This window comes from Corvus cornix, chromosome 1 (assembly GCF_000738735.6).
Source record: "Corvus cornix cornix isolate S_Up_H32 chromosome 1, ASM73873v5, whole genome shotgun sequence".
NCBI classification, from domain to species: Eukaryota; Metazoa; Chordata; class Aves; order Passeriformes; family Corvidae; genus Corvus; species Corvus cornix.
Window position 1 is genome coordinate 117,564,435 of NC_046332.1, and position 19,236 is coordinate 117,583,670.

At 62.5% G+C, this 19,236-nt stretch overlaps 1 protein-coding gene across 3 annotated transcripts; it reads right to left on the reverse strand.

Moving 5' to 3' along the window:
* Positions 1 to 1,592: 1,592 nt before the first annotated feature.
* Positions 1,593 to 18,920, reverse strand: PGAP2 (post-GPI attachment to proteins 2). Of its 3 annotated transcripts, none has more exons than XM_039554108.1 (6): positions 18,813 to 18,920; positions 15,592 to 15,765; positions 14,249 to 14,501; positions 11,411 to 11,505; positions 3,441 to 3,549; positions 1,593 to 2,957 (listed from the first exon to the last, which is right to left on the reverse strand). In XM_039554108.1, exons 2-6 carry the CDS (start codon positions 15,754 to 15,756, stop codon positions 2,827 to 2,829), a joined length of 753 nt encoding a protein of 250 aa, XP_039410042.1. In that variant the 5' UTR covers positions 15,757 to 15,765; positions 18,813 to 18,920; the 3' UTR covers positions 1,593 to 2,826. The 3 variants fall into 3 exon arrangements, with proteins under 3 accessions (XP_039410042.1, XP_039410036.1, XP_010411527.1); XM_039554102.1 differs by having other exon boundaries at positions 11,399 to 11,505; XM_010413225.3 differs by lacking the exon at positions 18,813 to 18,920 and adding an exon at positions 15,971 to 15,980 and having other exon boundaries at positions 11,399 to 11,505.
* Between the last annotated feature and the right edge of the window lie 316 nt (positions 18,921 to 19,236).

Sequence of the window (19,236 nt, forward strand, 5' to 3'; positions counted from 1 at the left end):
TGGTCCCCCTGTGATGGATCCCCATGGCCATGTCCTGCTCCCCCTGTGCTGGATCCCCATGGCCATGTCCTGCTCCCCCTGTGATGGATCCCCGTGGCCGTGTCCTGGTCCCCCTGTGATGGATCCCCGTGGCCATGTCCTGCTCCCCCTGTGCTGGATCCCCATGGCCATGTCCTGGTCCTACTGTGATGGATCCCCATGGCCATGTCCTGGTCCCCCTGTGATGGATCCCCATGGCCGTGTCCTGCTCCCCCTGTGATGGATCCCCGTGGCCATGTCCTGCTCCCCCTGTGCTGGATCCCCATGGCCATGTCCTGGTCCCCCTGTGCTGGATCCCCATGGCCATGTCCTGGTCCCCCTGTGATGGATCCCCATGGCCGTGTCCTGCTCCCCCTGTGATGGATCCCCATGGCCATGTCCCAGTCCCGCTGTAGTGGATCCCCACAGCCATGTCCCGGTCCTGCTGTAGTGGATCCCCATGGCCATGTCCTGTCCCACTGTGGGGCTGGCGAGGTGCCGCCCCGGTGGGGCTGGGTGGAGAAGGGGGTGCTGGGATGAGGAGGGGACCCTGTGCTGCCGCGAGCGGGACACAGCCCTGCCCCGGCCCAGCACAGCAGGATGAGCTCATGGCTCTTCCCCTCCCAGCTGCTCCCGGGGCGGCTGCAGTGAGGGCAGGGCCCCACCATGGCCCGGGAGAGGGGGAACGGAGCCCCCAGCAGCTCCCCTGCCCCCGCCTAGCCCCGGCAGTGCCAGCCCCAGCCCTCCTGGCTCCAGGCTCTGTCCCTGGGGCTGTGCCGGCCCCCGGCCCCGCAGCATCTGTAAGATCCACAGGATCCGAAGGCAAGGCCCCCGGGGCTGGGTGGGGAGCGGGGCCGCCAGCTGCGGGGTGGGCTCAGTCCCACGCCTCCAGCCCGGCTCCTGGCTAGTTCCCAGCCTTGCTCAACCTCCCCAGGCTTCATCCGGCACCCAGGGGCCATGTCCCACACTCCAGCCCCAACAGCCAGGATCCAGAACCCGCATTCCAGAGATCCACATCCTGCACCCCAGCACCCAGGATTCGCATTCCACACCCCAGAGATCCACATCCTGCAGGGATCTGCATCCTGAGGCCCAGCTCCAGGGATCCACACCCCACACCCCAGTGCATGTTCTGCACCCCACCTTCAACACCCAGGATCTGCAACCCACATTCCAGCCCTACACCTCAGGATCCACATTCCACACTGAGCAATCCACATCCTGTGCCCCAGGGATGCCCATCCCACACCCCAGCGCCCAGGGTAAACATCCTGCACGCCAGCCCAAATACCCAGGATCTGCACCCCACACCCCAAGCCCCAGTGCCAGGATCCCACCTCCTGGGATCCCCACCTCACACCCCAGAACCCAGGGTCCACGTCCTGCACCCCAGCTCCAACACCCAGGATCCACATCCCACATTCCAGCCCCGGTGCCCGGGGTCCATGTCCTGCACCCCATTCCACCCCCCACCCTGCCCAGGGTGCTGGGCTGGCCCCGCTGGCTGTGCCAGGGCTGTTCCAGGGCCGTGCCGGGCTGTGCCAGGTGGAAATGCTGTGGAGTTTGCCGAGAGCTCACAAAAATACTCAGAGCTTTATTTCCACCTCAAAGCCAAGGCGCTGCGGGGCAGCGCGTCACACGCATGCAGGGACGCGGATGGAGCCCATGGATGGGGACACTGAAGATGGACACGTGCGGCAGGACCCGCTCAAAGCCAGCCCGGCCCCAGCTCTGCCAGAGCCCCACAGCTCCTGCTGGAGGAGGCTCTGCCCAGCCCTGGGAACACAGGGATGAGCACTGGGACATCCCAGGGGACTCTCGGTGGTGGCTGTGCTCAGGTGAAGGGCAGGGAGGGACCCACGCTGGTCCTTCCTGGCCAAGTGTGGGGTGGGATGAGCCCTGGCAAATGCAGAGCTCCCCAAAATCAGGACAGCTCCAGGTGCCCCTCCCAGCAGCACTGCAGGAGGAGCAGGGGACACTGTCAGACCTGAGCTGCCACCCAGCCATGTCCCCCATGCCCTGGCAGCCAGAGCTACACACTGGGGGCACTGCTGGGCCCCAGCAGTTCCCAGCTCCACCCCACAGCACAGCACAGGGGAATCCATGGGAACATTGGAACAAAGACCTCCAGCACCAGCACACTCGCCCTTCCTCCCCAAACTGGGCTGGAACAGGCACAGCACCCCTGGGAGCAGCCTGTGCTGCTGGGGGCACTTCTGGGAAAGGCAGGAGGGAGATGTGGATGCTCCCAGCACCTGCCCTGCCCCAGGTGCTCCCACACTGCTCTGGGCAGTCCCTGTACGGCCCAGCATGCTCCTCCTGCCCCCCTCCTGGGAACTCAGGCAGGGACGGGCCAGGACCTTGCCCCAGTCCAATGGGAGACCAGTGCCTGAAGCCAGTCCAAAAGGCCACCAGCCCTTTTTGAAGACTTGCCCCAGGATGCCCAGCCTGGAGGAGGAAGCATGAGACCCCCCCCAGGCCAAGAAAGGACAGGGCAGGGCTGGACCCATGCCCTGATACCAGGAGCAGCATCCTGCCTTGCCTGGAGCATCCTCCCAAGAAACAGGCAGCAGGTCCCTGTCCCTCCTGTCTTGCCCTCCTGGAGCTGGCAGGGAGCAGGGCAGGGGGGCCCTGGGAAGAGCCTGCTGCTCCCCTGGACGAGAGCTGCAGGTGCAGCCAGGGACAGACACTCCTGGCATCTCTGATGATCCTCGCAGCGGCTCCACAGCAAACACCCCGGCCCCAGCAGGACAGGGAAGGGGCTCTCTGCCTCCCCCAGGGAAGAGGAGCCCCCAGCAGTGGGGCTGGCTAGAAGTGCTTGTCCTCCAGCAGCGAGCTCACCACCAGCTCCTTGTTGCCAAAGTCCCAGAAGGCAGTCATGTGGAAGGCCATGTTGGAGAGGACAACCAGGTACTCCAGGAAGGCGAAGACGGTGTACACTGGGGGAGGAAACACAGCAGGTGAGGGGGACCCGGGGGGCTGGGGGGTCTCTGGGCCACCTGCTTGGGGCAGCAGGGCACGGGCTGGGGGCCTTAACCCCCACCAGAGAAGAAGCATGGCCAGGCACCATGACCAGGAGCTGCCCTGGGCTGGGATTTGGAAGGCAAGGCATCACATTAGGAGGACATTGGACATCAGGGAGAATTTTTGGACATCAGAAGGAATTTTTTCACAGAAGGGGTGGTCAGGCATTGGAAGGGGCTGCCCAGGGAGGTTTGGAGTGCCCATCCCTGGAGGTGTCCCAGGAAGGCCCTCAGTGGATATGGCACTCAGTGCTCTGGGCTGGGTGACAAGGTGGGCATCAGGCACAGCTTGGACTTGCTGATCCCGGGCATCTCTTCCAACCTTAACGATCCTGTGATTCAGTGATTCAGTGACCACCCAGCCCCCTCCCCACACACACCCCAAGGCAGCCCCCTCACCTCCGGGGCCGCAGTACCAGTTGTGGTGGAAGTAAACACACACGGCAAACGCGAACGTGATGAAGGTGAAGAAGAAGAGCAGCTGCTTCCACTTGTATGACTTGCGCTCCTGGAAGAGGCCAAGGTCTGAGTGATGCTGGAGTAGCCATCCCCATCCCAGGGAAGCTCTGCCCTGGCCCCACACAGCCCCGGGGGTCTCTGCACCCTGGCTCCTTGTGCAGAGCCCCCCAGCCCAGGCCCAGGGGTGGCTTTGGCAGGGCTGTGCCCAGGGGCACACGAGGCTCACACCTACATGGAGATACAGGGAGTGAGGGAGCCACAGGGTCCCAGCAAATGGGGGGGCCCTGGGGCAGGAGCCCCCGGTGCTGGGGTGCACAGGGGACTCCCTGAGGATGGGCCAACGGCTCTACCAGAGGCAGAGCCCATGGCCCGGGTGGCTGCAGGTGGCCCCGGGACATGGGGAATTCACCGGGTGCTGCACCCCCCACCCACAACAGCACCAGGGAAGAGGAAACCACATGAAGGGGTGGCAGCCAGGGAGGGTGCTGCGCTGGAGACCTCACCCAACACACTCTGGCACGGAGGGGCCCCATCCTGCCTCCCAGCACCACCTCTTATGGGGCAGGAACAGAGCATGGGGATGCTGCCAGCGGCCCCACACTCTCAGCTCACTGCTTCTGTGCTCCAGAGCTCAGCCTCCACAAAGGGGACAACCCAGGGGCCAGGCCTGTCCCCCACAATGGGCTCCCCCGACCCACCACCCAGCAACCCAAATCTGGGGGCCGTGGGTGCAGTGACTCCCGGGAGGTACTGGCTCCAGTTCCCTTCCTCTATTTCTCCCATCACACTGAGGGTCGTGGATAAGGATCCTATAGCCCTGGGGGCAGAGGAAGCCCAAACCATGTCTGGAGGAGGGGGGCTGCAAGGGGGGGGGGAGGGTGTCAGCCCCACACAAGGGGCCTGAGGATGCCACAGACAGCCCAGGCTGTTACAGGTGGGAGGGGAATTTCCCCCTTGTCTGACACTTCACGTGAGACAAAAATTCCATTCCGAGGGAGTGCTGATAATAAGGAAAATTTAAATTGCCCCATCACACTTTCCATTACCCCCGGAACGCGTGCCAGGGGCCCGGCCAGGGAGGAAAACCCAGAGAGGAAGGACGGGTTCACGGGCGCCTCACCATGCGGGGACACGCCGGTGACGCCACCTCCAGCCCACGGGACCTGGGCAGGTCCTTCCCGCTGGCACTGACAGGGTCCCTCTCGCCAGCAGGAGCTGGGGTGTGAGGAGCAGCGGTGCCACCGGCTGTGGCAGAGCCCGGAGCAGGGCCGGGGCGCGATGCCGAGTTTCACACCGGAAAAGCGGCTCGCAAACACCTCGCTGTCACCGCGCTGTCACCGCGCTCCCACGGCAGCGCCAACGGCTGCGCTGAGCCCTGGTACGGCCCCGCCGCACCCCACAGCCCTCCCGGGGACTCCAGGGACCTGCCGGGATCACCGAGGCAGAGAATAGCTCAGGGCGGAGGGGACCTTAAAGCTCATCCAGTGCCAACCCCCGGTGCTGCTGCAGGACCCCGAGTTGTCCCTGCATTCCCGGGCTCACCACAGTGACGGGGCACCTCTGGGTGCCCTCTGAGCTCCCCCTCTCCCAGTCTGGGCAGAAGATTATCACACGGGTAATTAGGTGTTAATCCCTAATGCCAGGGCACGGCTGGCTCAGCCCAGTGCCAGGGGATCACAGGGCAGGGTCCGCAGGGGGGTCCAGGAGGTGGCACACGGTGACATGCCACGACGCTGAGCAGCGCTGGCTTGGAAGGTGGCACCTCGGGGCAGGTCGCTGCAGGAGCACGGGCAGGATGCCCAGGCACGGCAGGGGGACTGGGGCGCATGGGGACCACAGTGGGATGTGGGAGCTGGAGTGCTACCCCTGTCCTGCTGCAGGAGGAGGAGGGAAGGGCCAGCCTGGACTTCGGGCAGCATGGTGGGAGCTCCAGGACTGCTGCATGGACAGGAGCTGCCCATCCCCTCACTGGTGTGGGCTGGACGCACTGCCCTGCTCACGGCTCAGCCAGTGCCAGGCACTGTCCCTGCTTCCCTGGCCCCAGCTTTGTGGGGAACCCCCACCTGGGGACAGCCCAGGGAGCCAGACAGTGGCCAGAGGAGGGCACCAAGATTAGAGAGATGGAGTGCCTCTGCTGTGAGGAAAGACTGGGAGAATTGGGATTGCTCAGCCTGGACAGGACCAGGAGCCCTCCAGGTCAGAGCCCTGGAGAGGAGCTGGCAGCTCCAGGCAGCCTGGCAGGAGGCCACCACGCTCCGGTTGCCTGTGAGGAAAAAGGGGGTAAGAAAATCCCAAGGACAGGGTGCTCCAAGCTGAGCTGGTGCCAGGCTCCCCTGTAGCCTGGCTGGGGCTGCCGGGCTGGCACAGCTGGGCTGCCAAGCCTGGCTGTGCAATTTCCTCCTGGCAGGACAGAGCGGGGCACCCGCGGCCCCTGCGAGCCCGCCCAGTGTCACACAGCCACCCAGCCCTCCGTGGCTGCACGTGTGTCTGGCCCAGAAAACCACAGGGGGATTATATTTAGTGCCCAGCTGATATTTAGTGCCCAGCTGGCGGCCGGGAGCTGAGGCACATTCCCGGGCACACCGAGATGAGTCAGGAACAGGGGCCGGACAATGGGGGGAGGAGAGAGTGGCTGCAGCAGCCAGCCCGGAGGGCACACTCGGGGATGGTGCTCCCAGCTCACGGGAGGCACTGGGGGTCTCCTTCCCCCACCCTTGGGAGAGCCCCAAGCCCTGCAAATGCAGCTCCGAGGGCTGAGGGGTGGCTGCTGTGAGCCACCAGCAGGAAGGCACAGGAGCCTCCTGCTTCTTCCACCACCTCCAGAGAGGGAGAAGGACTCTGCCCACACCCCAGTTCCTGATGGGGACAGGGATGACAGTGCTCCTAACTCAAAAGGCAACAGCTCACTCTGCAGGGACCTCCCAAGCACTCGTTCTGCCCTGGAGCCACCACCCCTTTCTGGGGGACAAGTGGCACCTGCAGGCTCTGTGTCACACACCAGTCCCAGCTCCCCTCGAGGGTTTCCGGGTCTGTGCAGAGAGCCCGGAGCCAAAGGGCCCCACAGAGAGCTCAGCTATTTATAGAGGGCTTGTCTGAGGCACCGCCAGCGCTCCCAGGGGCGCTGCAAGGAGCTGGGGTGAAACCACGCGTGGTCACCAAGGCGCTTGTGGTCCCTGCTGCTCACACGGCTCTGCCGCGGCGGGGACACAGCTCAGCCACCCTGCTCCAGCTCTGGGGGCTCAGCTGCGCCCAGCGGGGCTGTGCCCCAGCAGCTCCTGTGCCTCTGCACTGGCTGCAGCCTGGGCTGGGCTCAGCCTGTGTGCCCTGTGGGTACCGGGGGAGTGGGATGTTGTGGGATAGAGCCCAGGGGCTGGTGGCAGAGCAGGACCCAGCTCCACTGGCCACAGCATGGATTGGACTGCAAGCTTGTTCCATTCCACCATCCCAGGCTGCTCCAAGCCCCAATGTCCAGCCTGGCCTTGGGCACTGCCAGGGATCCAGGGGCAGCCCCAGCTGCTCTGGGCACCCTGTGCCAGGGCCTGCCCACCCTCCCAGGGAACAATTCCTGCCCAATCTCCCATCCAGCCCTGCCCTCTGGCACTGGGAAGCCATTCCCTGTGTCCTGGCCCTCCAGCCCTTGTCCCCAGTCCCTCTGCAGCTCTCCTGGAGCCCCTTTAGGCCCTGCAAGGGCTCTGAGCTCTCCCTGGAGCTTCTCCTCTCCAGGTGAACTCCACCAGCTGTCCCAGCCTGGCTCCAGAGCTCCAGCCCTGGGAGCACCTCCGTGGCCTCCTCTGATGGGCCTGAGCCAGCCAGCCCGGTGGCCACCACATGCACACACTGGTGTCTGCTGGGGCCACTAGCCCAGAGCTAGGGGGAAAAAAATGTGTTTGCAAACAAGAAGTGAAACCGCTCTGCCCCACTGCCTGGCTCTGAGCCTCAGGGCTGGGGGAAAGGAGAGTTTTAAGGGTGAGCAGCCAGCCAGGAATAGCAGAACTGCCAGCCCAGGTGGGCACTGCCACGCCACAGCCAAGCACCAAGCACGGGGCGCAGTGATCAGCCACAGCTGGAGGATCCCAGGCTCCATTTCCCTTTTCCACACAATCTCTCTCTCTGCTTTGCCCCTTCCCCTCTGTTTCTCTCTCCTGCTTTCTGTTTTCTCCCCCCCGTAGAGCTTTATTTTCCTTTCTCTCACCACTTGCCACCTCGTAACTGGAAACCGCCTGTACTTCCCCATTGCAAACCAGTTCCTCTGCACCTTCCTGCCCTCACAGAACAGCAGTTGCAACAGGAGCCCCACCGGACGACAAGCTTTTGCAAGACCAATTCCCGTCCCTCCTACGCCACCAGACCTGGGGAGCTTCACCCCCTCCAGCAGCGCCAACAGCAGTGCCAGCCATGGGGCTGGGAAAGCTCAGCCCCCCTGTTCCCTCCTCCAGACGGATCCAGCTCGCCAGCTCCTCACGCGGAGTTTGTCCTGGAGATGGTCCCAGGTCTGGCCCTGGAGAACCTGAACACCCGTGGGGACCCTCTGCTGAGGAGGAGGGAAGGATGGAACACGGTGGGATGGGAGCCATTCCTCACCTGTCCCCTCCTGCCACCGCCGGCTCCAGGGCTGGGGGAGCAAATGTGAACAAAGGCCCCCACAAGGGACACAAACAGAGCCAGAACCTGTCCCCAAGGTGCCGTGATGCACACGGAGGATCAGCTGTGCCCTGGCCTAAAGCAGCCCCACGAGCGTGGCTGGGCACTGCCCAAGCCCTTGGATGGGGCCAGGCTCTGGCAGCAGCACCTCCCGTGTCCCGCTGTCCTGCCCAGCCAAGCCAAGCAAGCTGCGGGTGTCACAGGAGCTGCACCAAGCCTGCCAGGGGCCACCAGCCATGAGCAGAGGGCTTGCAGCCTGAGGAATACAGACAGAGAGTGGGACAAGCCCCAGGAGACCCCGCTCGGCTCGGAGGATCCGCGGGAATGACTGGCGCAGGAGCCCAACGCACATCACCAGACACGGAGACGCGGCAGCTGCAGAGTCACCAGAAGTGCCTTGGCCAAAGATGACGCCTGGTGGTGTGACAAGCATTGTGCCCTCTTCACCCCGACACAGCTGGTCTGGGAGCTGTGTCACCCCGTAGCGCCTTCCTCCTCCTCCCTCACCCGTCACCCTCATGCTCTAGGCGACAGCTCCATCCTGCGGCCCCACACGAAGCTGGCGGGGACACTGGAGCTGGCACAGGGACACTGCACCTCTGGTGGCCTCAGGGCTGGCCCTGGAGGGCTCCTCTCCCCTTGGGGAAGCCCCCAGCTTTGGGGGGACCACACACCCCCGAGGGCAGCTCCCCTCCACCAGCAAGGCTGTTCCAGGATGGGAGGAGGAGGTGGGTGGTGTCACTGTGCCAGGCAATGGCATGTTCAGCCAAGGTGTCACCATGTCCCCTGCCCTTCCCCCCAGGGATGTGCAGATTCCTCCAGTCCTCGGGGAGAATAAAACCCATGAGGCTGGAAAATCCCTCTGAGACCAGAGTCCAACTGCTCCCCAGCAGTGCCAAGACCACTAACCCATGTCCCCAAGTGCCACATCCACAGGGCTGTGAAATCTCCCCAGGAATGGGGACTCCCCCCCTAGCCCTGGGCAGCTGTGCCAGGGCTGGACAGCCCTATCTAGGAAGGAATTTTCCCAATATCCACCCTGAGCCTCCCCTGGCCCAGCCTGAGGCCGTTCCCTCTCCTCCTGTCCCTGTTCCCTGGCAGCAGAGCCCGACCCCCCCGGCTGCCCCCTCCTGTCAGGGACTTGTGCAGAGCCACAAGGTCCCCCCCTGAGCCTCCTTTGCTCCAGCCTGAGCCCCTTTCCCAGCTCCCTCAGCTGCTCCTGGGGCTCCAGCCCCTTCCCAGCTCCCTTCCCTGCCCTGGACACGCTCCAGCCCCTCAAAGTCTCTCTTGCTCTGAGGGGCCCAAAGCTGAGCCCAGGATTTGGGATGCCTCACCCCTGCCCGCTGCAGGGGAGAGGAACCAGCCCCAGCAGGTGACGTGGCAGGGGATGAGATCCGGGGCTTTGGAGGTCTCACCCAGGAACAAGACAAGCCAAAACAATATGACATAAATAAAGGAAGCCGTGGGAAAGCTGCCAAGGAATGACTGTGAGCTCTCGCTATTCCCGTATCACTTCCAGTGAGCAAGGAGAACCCCAGCATCTCCAGAAGGCCCTTTCCTAAGGAATCTTACAGCCAAACAACTGCTGGAAGCTTCCTCTCCAGGTCTCTGGAGTAAGGCAGCAGGGGACAGGCTCAGTGAATTGGCGGAAGGGGAGGATCAGCAGCGGTGATGGAGCAGGAGCTGCTCTGGGACTGCTGGAGCTGGGCCCCCCAGCACTCATCCTGCTGGGACACGGACCCCAAGCACAGCACCTGCCCTGCAGCCCCACACACTGTGCCTTGGGAGAGGCCTGTCCAGCCCTTGGAGCTTCCCAGCCCTGGGACACAGGCACACACCTCCAAAGGGCTCTGATTTGCACACTGTCACCCTTCTGGGGCAACACAGCCCCGGGAACCCTCCCTATTTAACACTGGGACCATGAGGGCTGGACCGGGATCGGCTGGGGAGACGTATCCCAAGGGGAAAGGACAGAGAGATCCAGGCAGCCCAGACCCACAGGTGAAGCCAAGCATGCAGGAGCCACGTGGGCACAGAAGCAGCTCTCCTACAGCCTCAAACCTGGATGTCCTGTCCTGCCCCTGGCTGTCAGTGCCCGCAGTCCAGGACAAACCTGGATGTCCTGTCCTGCCCGTGGCTGTCAGTGCCCGCAGCCCAGGACAAACCTGGATGTCCTGTCCTGCCCGTGGCTGTCAGTGCCCGCAGCCCAGGACAAACCTGGATGTCCTGTCCTGCCCCTGGCTGTCAGTGCCCGCAGTCCAGGACAAACTTGGATATCCTGTCCTGCCTGTGGCTGTCAGTGCCCGCAGTCCAGGACAAACCTGGATATCCTGTCCTGCCTGTGGCTGTCAGTGCCTGCAGCCCAGGACAAACCTGGATTTCCTGCCCACCTGCCCCATAATCCAGGACCAACCTGGGTGTCCTGCCCACGGTCCAGGACTCACACCACAAACCAGCACAGCACAGAAGCTGCATCCAGGCAATGGAGCCAGGAGCAGCAGTGGATCCTCCACTGGACCCGCTGCCCCCCCAGCCACTCCCTGCACCCCCTGACCCCTCCAGAGAAAGAGCCAGAGCCAGCCTGCTCCAGAGTCATTCTGGAGGAAAGGGAGAACAACTCCTGCTGCCCACTGCTACCAGCTTGCAGGACCAGCAATTCCCAGCACAGGGAAGCCAACTTCAGCTTAGGAACAGGCACGGAGAAGGGATGAGCAATCCCAACCCACAGGGATGCCAATAGTGGTTTTCAGTACGATCTCTCAGTGAAAGCTTAATCAGATACTGGGAAGAAATCCTTCCCTGGGAGGGTGGGCAGGCCCTGGCACAGGGTGCCCAGAGCAGCTGAGGCTGCCCCTGGATCCCTGGCAGTGCCCAAGGCCAGGCTGGACATCGGGGCTTGGAGCAGCCTGGGAGAGTGGGAGGTGTCCCTGCCATGGCAGGGGTGGCACTGGATGGGCTCTGAGGTCCCTTCCAACCAAAACCATTCTGTGATTCTATGGCAGAACCAGAAAATAGGAAACTTTGCTTTGGTAAATAATGGGTTTTGTTGACTTTCTCCATTTCACCTGCTGCTGTTGGCCCCTTTAGCACGTGCTCAGGGCTATTTCACAAGCAAAGGCAGCCAAAGCCCTTCACTGCCAGCCCAGAGCCCCCTGCCAACTCCCAGCATGGCCCCAGAGCCCTGTCCCAGCTGTGGCACAGCCCCAGAGCCCCTTCCCAGCTCCCAGCACAGAGAGAAGAAAGGAAAGTGTCTGTACCTCAGGACTTACTGTGTGTTTCTTAGTCATTCTCCAGAGGATGCAGGTGAGCAGCATATGGCCCAGGGCCGATGTGATGAACACAATGAAGGCATTTTCGTGGATTGCTGGATTGACAAACAACAGGTTTCCTGTTCAGTCCAAGCCAGGAGCACCAGGGGAACGTGGGGCAGGATTTAGGGGGGGCTTTGTGCATCCCGGTGATGCTGGGACTCCAGTGGGGTCCTTGCAGAAGACAAGCAAGGCTCCACAGCATGGCACAGCACGGCTCCACAACCTGCTCGTGGTGCCTCAGGGCCCCCTGGAAGGGGATACAAGTGCCTGGAAGACTTATCCCAAAGTGCCAGGAGGGTGCTTATGTGCTCTGGGACCATCGCTTCACACGGCTGTAAACTCAGGGACCCTTGGGAGCAGCTCAGCATCACCACTGTTGTTCTAGGGATGGGGAAACTGAGGCACGGGGAGGGGGGGGTGCAGAGTTAGCCAGTCCAAAATCCAGAGGAGTCCATCTTGTGGTCCCTGTATTACCTGCCTGCCCATTAGCACCATCAGCAGCCTCATCTCCAGCGCAGAGGTTGCCTCATGCACACCTGGACTAGTCCAGGTACAGTATCAGGCTGGGAAAGCAGCTGGAGCTAAACCAGAGCTGCTCCCCAGGCCCCAAACCCCACACAACCCCTGCACCTTCAGGTGAGAGATTTTTGTAAGTGCTGCTCTGAAAAGGATTTCCCAGCCCCTTCTCCAGAAACTGAACCTCAGGCTGAATTCCCAAACACCTGAACATCAGAAATGCCCATCCCTGTTTCCCTTCTCCGTCCCAGGGGAAGGGAAGCACGTGAGGTATCAGCAGGTGGGAGAGGTCAGGCTGGGGTGTCCCGCAGGGATGATTAACCTGAGCATGGCAGCTCAGGGCTGAAACTTTCCCCACAGCCGTGGGATTAGTCTGGGATGAGGATCCCAGGAAGTGGGTCAGCCTCGGCTTCCGGGTGGCTCTGCCCGGCCACACCTCGGGCTCCCCCTCCCAGGGCTCCACACAGGGCCAGGCCAGGCTGGGCAAGTACCCAGAGCTCGAAGGAGCACCTGGCTTTCCAAGGGCAGGGGCCCAGCCCAGACAAGCTGGAGAAGCCCCTGAGGCAGGTCAGGCTGCTGACCCTGCCACGAGGGGACACTGCCAGGAGGGAGGCACTGGGACACCTCGCCATGGGGACAGGGAATGCTGGCAGGAGACAAGGAGGGTGCGCTGGGCAGGGACACGGCCCAGACCACAGACCTCCATCAGCAGGAGGTTCCTGTCCTGCCATCCCAGTTACTGGGCTCCACCATAGATCATCCTCACCCCAAAGGCTGGGGAGATCCTGGGACTCTGTTCACAGCACCACAACCCTGAATCCCAGAATGGGTTGGGAGGGACCTTAATAATCTTTTCATCCCACCTCCTGCCATGACAGGGACACCTTCCACTGTCCCAGGCTGCTCCAAGCCCCAATGTCCAGCCTGGCCTTGGGCACTGCCAGGGATCCAGGGGCAGCCCCAGCTGCTCTGGGCACCCTGTGCCAGGGCCTGCCCACCCTCCCAGGGAACAATTCCTGCCCAATCTCCCATCCAGCCCTGCCCTCTGGCACTGGGAAGCCATTCCCTGGCTCCTGGCCCTCCATTCTTTGTTCAAAGTCCCTCTCCAGCCCACAGCTGGACACAATATCCATCATCAGCATCCAGCTGTGCAGGCAAAGCCAACACATTACTTCCCTGCTGATACATGCCAGCACGGGGTTTGTTCCACTGCAACAGCACCACCTCGCTGGCTCCTGGATTTCAGTGCTCTCCAACTAATCCCTGGTGCCTCCTCCAGATTTTAGGATGAAACAGCAGCTGGAGATCAGCATTGGCACTTAAGTTCTTCTGAGCTGAGACCATGAGAGGGAAGAGAATTTCCCAGCCTGACCAGGTTTGGGACACATGGATTTAACCTGAAAAACTCTGATTCTGTTCCCAGGAACTATTAGAAGGCAGGAGCCTCTCTGCTCTGGAGCCAGGCTGGGAGAGCTGGGGGTGCTCACTGGGAGAGGAGAAGGCTCCAGGGAGAGCTCAGAGCCCCTTGCAGGGCCTAAAGGGGCTCCAGGAGAGCTGCAGAGGGACTGGGGACAAGGGCTGGAGGGCCAGGAGCCAGGGAATGGCTTCCCAGTGCCAGAGGACAGGGCTGGATGGGAGATTGGGCAGGAATTGTTCCCTGGGAGGGTGGGCAGGCCCTGGCACAGGGTGCCCAGAGCAGCTGGGGCTGCCCCTGGATCCCTGGCAGTGCCCAAGGCCAGGCTGGACATTGGGGCTTGGAGCAGCCTGGGACAGTGGGAGGTGTCCCTGCCATGGCAGGGGTGGCACTGGGTGGGCTTTGTGGTCCTTTCCAACCCAAACCAGTCTGGATTCTGTGATTCTATGACATTTTCCCCAGAAATTCCAGGGGAAGGTATCCAAAGACAGCTGGAGCAGAGCCAGCTCCGAGCCCAGCCCAGCTGTAGGGATGGAGGGGAAGCAGGATGAGCTCTCACCCACCTCACTCCCCCGCCCTCACCCCCTGAAGCAGGGCCTTGCACACGGGTGGAACCAAGTGCCGAGGCCTGGTCCTGGCCCCATCCCCAAACTGAACCCGTGGCTTCAACCAAGTACAGCGACCCTGAACTGTGGGAAGAGCATGGCTGTTTGCACGTTCTGAACATATCCTTCCTCTACAACTATGAACTTTAATAGTCTCTGGGGGTTTTAAACTGTTTTTTCTCCCCAAACTTCCTCATTCCAAAGCAGTGGTCCAAGGAAGGGCTCAGGAGAGCAGGGCCCCAGGCAGGGGGTGACACCTACCATAGTTTTCGGTGGAGGACACGTAGGTGAGGATGAGGAGGGCGAAGTTCTCGAGCAGGTTGAGCAGCAGGGTGATGTGGCACAGGCGCAGGTAGCGGGGGTGGGGGCAGTGGCAGCTCTGGTAGTGGTTCCAGTAGGCCACGGCCACGAGGACGCGCGGGGCCGAGTGCAGGCCGATGCACAGGCGCCACACGTAGCGCTGCGGGGTCTCGCCCCCGATGGCCGCGCTGATGGACGGCAGGTAGTTGGGCACCTGCAGGGACACGGGCTCGTGGGGACAGGCACATGGCACAGCCTCACAGTCATCCTCTTCCAGACGCTGAAACTGTCCTCTTTTTAAATCCTAAATGAGTTTATTCCTATTCCCAAAGCCAGGGAATGTATCGTGGCAGCACCGCCCCTGGTCCATCCCACGGGGTCGTGGACCCCACAGCCCTGCTGGGACAGTCCCGGGGTGCTGGGGGCCCTGCTTGGGTTTCTTGTCTTTACACTTTTGATCATCCATAGAATCCCTGGATGACTTGGGTTGGAAGGACATTAAAGCCCAGGGACACCTTCCACTGTCCCAGGCTGCTCCAAGTCCCAATGTCCAGCCTGGCCTTGGACACTGCCAGGGATCCAGGGGCAGCCCCAGCTGCTCTGGGCACCCTGTGCCAGGGCCTGCCCACCCTCCCAGAGAACAATTCCTGCCCAGTATCCCATCCAGCCCTGCCCTCTGGCACTGGGAAGCCATTCCCTGGCTCCTGGCCCTCCAGGCCCTGCTAAAGTTCTCCTGCTGGTGTGAGATGACTCCTGGCCTCCATTCCCAGCTCATATCCAGCTGCTCATCCAGCAGCCTGAAAGCCCTGGGGAGGAGCCCAATCTCACCCCCTATGGAACTCCAGGCCCTGCCTCCCTCCCTCCCTTCCCAGACACCTGTGACTCCTCTGAACTCCAGCAGACCCAGGGGCAGCAGCTCTGGACCAACCCCTCCAAGGACAATGTATTTCCCTTCAGCTTCCCCACCTTTGTTCCTCACTGCAGTAACCCCCAACGTGCCCAGTCCAGACACCAGCCTGACCAGTCTCTACTTCCCTCAGTCCCAGTACAAAGCCAAACCTGCTGCTGCCAGTCCTGAGGTGTCACAAGGACAACAAAATAATGCAGCTTGTTCTGGATTCTGTAACACTTCTGATGGGAAAGCCCAAGAGAGGAGCCCAGAAGGACAGAGAAAAGGCGAGAGGAATCCAGAAGGTGGATAGGAGCCCAAGAGGAGAAAGGCGCCCAGAAGGAGGGAGCTCTGTCACCCCCCCAGCTGCCCCAGCCCTGCAGCAGTGTGGGTTTTTCCCACAGCACTCTCTCACCCCACAGTGGGTCGCAGTCGTCTCACGGAAGTGGAAAAGCAGAGACCAGATCACACAGAAGAGGAACCCAAAGAGAGGGCAGAACACAGTCCCGAGGGCCAGTGTGGTGAAACGCAGCCGGAACAGGATCCCGTCCCGATCCAGCGGCAGCGGGACCTGCAACATCTTGGAAAGCTGGAAATGAACAGACAAATGTTTGACCTGGGTGCTCTGTCCTCCCGCTCTGGGCTGGTTGGTAAGGTGGGGATCAGTCACAGGCTGGGCTCGATGACCCTGGGGGGCTTCTCGAAACTCAGTGATTCTGGGATTCTGTCCACAGCCCTGGGCAGGGATGGACACACGGCTCAGCCCCTCAGACCCTGCGTGACCCCACACACACCGCTCAGCCCTTCACACCTGGGGCAGGCCGTATCACCCCTCTCCCCACCACAGGCGGCTGGTGCAGACAGGAGAGACAACCCAGGTGGGCAAGGCCCAGCAGGTATCATCTCCTGGCACCAAAAGGTCTGCCAGTTTAAGAGATGTGGGGAGAGATAAACAGAGGTGACCAAAAGGCCTGGTTTCACACTGTAAAAGTACTACAGATTATCACAGAGACAGAAGTCTCTTACAAACTCCCTGGGAATGTGTGAGACAATTTCTCCCCAAAGCTTGGACGCAACTTTGCAGTTACTTTTCCGGAAATTGAGGGAAAGGATTTCGATGTGTGCCCCTTCAACAGCTTGGTGGTAAGATACATTGGATCCTAATCTATGCTATTTTGTCACTAGCCATATTAAAAATGGTTACCTTATCATGCACAGTGTATTTAGCTAGAAATAGCTTCTTTTGTCTTTTTTCCTGAGTGGTAATAGTCTGTTTAAAGTCTTACGTCTGTTAGTTTTGTGTTTATTAAAGAAATAATTCATTCTATAATAGACTGAATCAGCCATTATTAAAGAACTTGTAAGCAAGAGTGGGTCTTGGGGTGCTGGCCACCTCAACAAAGCTACTGCCTGCTGCCAGAGGCCTGGGCAAAAGGCAGGGACTTATCTAAACCCCTCATATCTAATTCAGAACAACACCCTGCACGACCCCACACAGACACATGGCTCAGCCCCTCACACCCGGTGTGACCCCACATGGACACACGGCTCAGCCCCTCACACCCCGTGACCCCACATGGACACACGGCTCAGCCCCTCACACCCGGTGTGACCCCACATGGACACACGGCTCAGCCCCTCACACCCCTTTGACCCCACACGGACACGCGGCTCAGCCCCTCACACCCCTGTGACCCCACATGGACACACGGCTCAGCCCCTCACACCCCTGTGACCCCACACGGACACACGGCTCAGCCCCTCACACCCCTGTGTGACCCCACATGGACACACGGCTCAGCCCCTCACACCCCTGTGACCCCACACGGACACGCGGCTCAGCCCCTCACACCCCTGTGTGACCCCACATGGACACACGGCTCAGCCCCTCACACCCCTGTGACCCCACAGCCCCAGGGTGGGCAGCATGGAGAGGCATTCAAAGCAAATCCCCTCGTGGGGACGCAGGAACCTGGAGACTCACGGCCAACAGGGAGCAGGGGCAGCGCAGGGCCGCTCCCCGCAGGGCTCCAGAGGGATCTGGCGGGAGGGGCACGTGAATCTGTCCCGCGGGATCCATCCAGACCATTCTCTGCGCTCGGGGCAGCGCTGACGCAGCCGGGCCACTGCTGCCGGTTGCCGCCGGGAGCCGCGGCTCCCCCGGCACATCCCAGCTCCCACAGCCCGCCCTCGCCCCGCCGCTCCCGGCCCGGCCGGCAGCACCGCCCGGAGCTGGGCCAGGGCAGGCTCAGGCTGAGAGCAGGGAAAGGCTCTTCCCCCAGAGGCTGCTGGGCACTGCCCAGGCTCCCCAGGGAATGGGCACGGCCCCGAGGCTGCCAGAGCTCCAGGAGCGTTTGGACAGCGCTGCCAGGGATGCCCAGGGTGGGGTTGGTGGGGTGTCCGTGCAGGGCCAGGGGTGGGACTGGGTGATCCCTGTGGGTCAATTCCCACTCAGACATTCCATGATTCCATAAAGCCCCAGCTGCAGGATCAGGGCAGCACAAGCCCCACACACCAACGAAGCCCGGGCTTGTCAAGTCGGGAACCTCTGGAACTTGGCAGGTGCCCAGAACAGGGGTCCCCGCAGCCCAGGGCTCCCCTCAGCCCCCCAGCCCAGGCTCCCCGTCATGCCCTAAGGGATCAGGCTGGGATGGATCCCACCTCGCCACCCCCCGGCTGCGGGACAAATCCGATTTGCGGTCAATCCCTGAGCCGTCTGGGCAGTGCCCCAGGGCAGCACGGCCACTCTCTGCCAGCACCAAAAGACCCCCACAATGGGGGACCAAGCCCCCAGGGAAGGGACCGACCCCAATCACCGAGGGGCCACAGAAACCAGAGCTCAGCCCCACCCAGGCTGCTGGGGAGGGAGAGAGGGAATTATTTCCAGGACAAAAGCAAAGAGAAAGGGAAGCTCCAAAGGGCCGGGACTGGGTGTGGAGGGGGGACCCCGGCCGGCCCAGGCTCCCCTCCCCGGGACCCCGAGGGGCTGGGTGGAGCCCCCCAAACCCTGGCCCTCCCTCGGGGGGTTCGGCCGTGGGGCCACAGCTCCCTGTGCCGTGGGGACACCCCGGGGATCCCACAGAAGGGACCCCGCAGCCTCTGCGCTCCCTCCCCCCGAGGGTCTTGCCCAAAGGGGGCAAACAAAAGGCGAATATTTGGTATCACGTGTTGAATGGCCCCGACCTATCCTGCAGAAGCAGGGCTGCGCCACCCCGAGACCTGCCCCGGGTACCCCACAGACCCTTAGAGACACCCCTGAGACCCCCCCGGGTGTCCCACAGACCCTTAGAGACTCTCCTGAGACCCCCCCGGGTACCCCACACCCCCTTAGAGACCTCCCTGAGACCCCCCGGGTACCCCACACCCCCTTAGAGACCTCCCTGAGACCCCCCCGGGTACCCCACACCCCCTTAGAGACCCCCCTGAGACTCCCCCGCGTACCCCACAGACCCTTAGATACATCCCTGGGACCCCTCCCCGGCCACCCCCATTCCCCCGAGATCCCCGCAGGTGTCCCCCCTCCCAGGCCCGCAGGGTCTCGCAGTGAGTGACCCCTCGGGGCACCCCACATGCCCCAGGGACCCGTCCCCAAAACCCGCGTGTCCCACGGTGACGGACCCCCGACACGACCCTCACCGCTCAGCCCCCTTCGTGCTGCTTCCATGTCCCGGCCCGGCAATACCACCACGCCTCCTCCGCCTTTTCCTTTTCCGCCTCCTCCTCCTCTTCCTCCCTTTCTTCCACCTCTTCCTCTTCTTCCCCCGCCCCCCCAACCGCGCAGCGGCCCCTTTAAGAGGCGGGGCCCAGCTCCCGCGCGCCGCGACACACGATTGGTCCTGACGGCAGAAGCCCCGCCCCCTCAAACGCCCCGGATGTCGGGGCGGTGCCGCGCCACGGGCCGTTCTGGACCCTTCCGCGGCTCCCTGCCCGGCCCCCGCCCGCCCGGCCAATGGGCGCTCGGAGCGCGGCGCCGTTCCGCCCAATCAGCGCTGAGGGAAGGCGGAGCGCGGGGGGAGTGGCCAATGGAAGGCGGAAGCGCGGGCGGGCGGGGCGGGGCTGG

Bases quoted from the DNA above. Each gene is read 5' to 3' on its own strand.
- PGAP2 (XM_039554102.1), bottom strand. From the start codon at position 15,756: ATGTTGCAGGTCCCGCTGCCGCTGGATCGGGACGGGATCCTGTTCCGG. The intron at 14,502-15,591 runs GTGAGAGAGTGC...GTGTCCCTGCAG, and splicing joins CGACTGCGACCCACTGTGGG to GTGCCCAACTACCTGCCGTC. The intron at 3,550-11,398 runs GTACAGACACTT...GGCCTCTTCCAG, and splicing joins AACACACAGTAAGTCCTGAG to GAGCGCAAGTCATACAAGTG.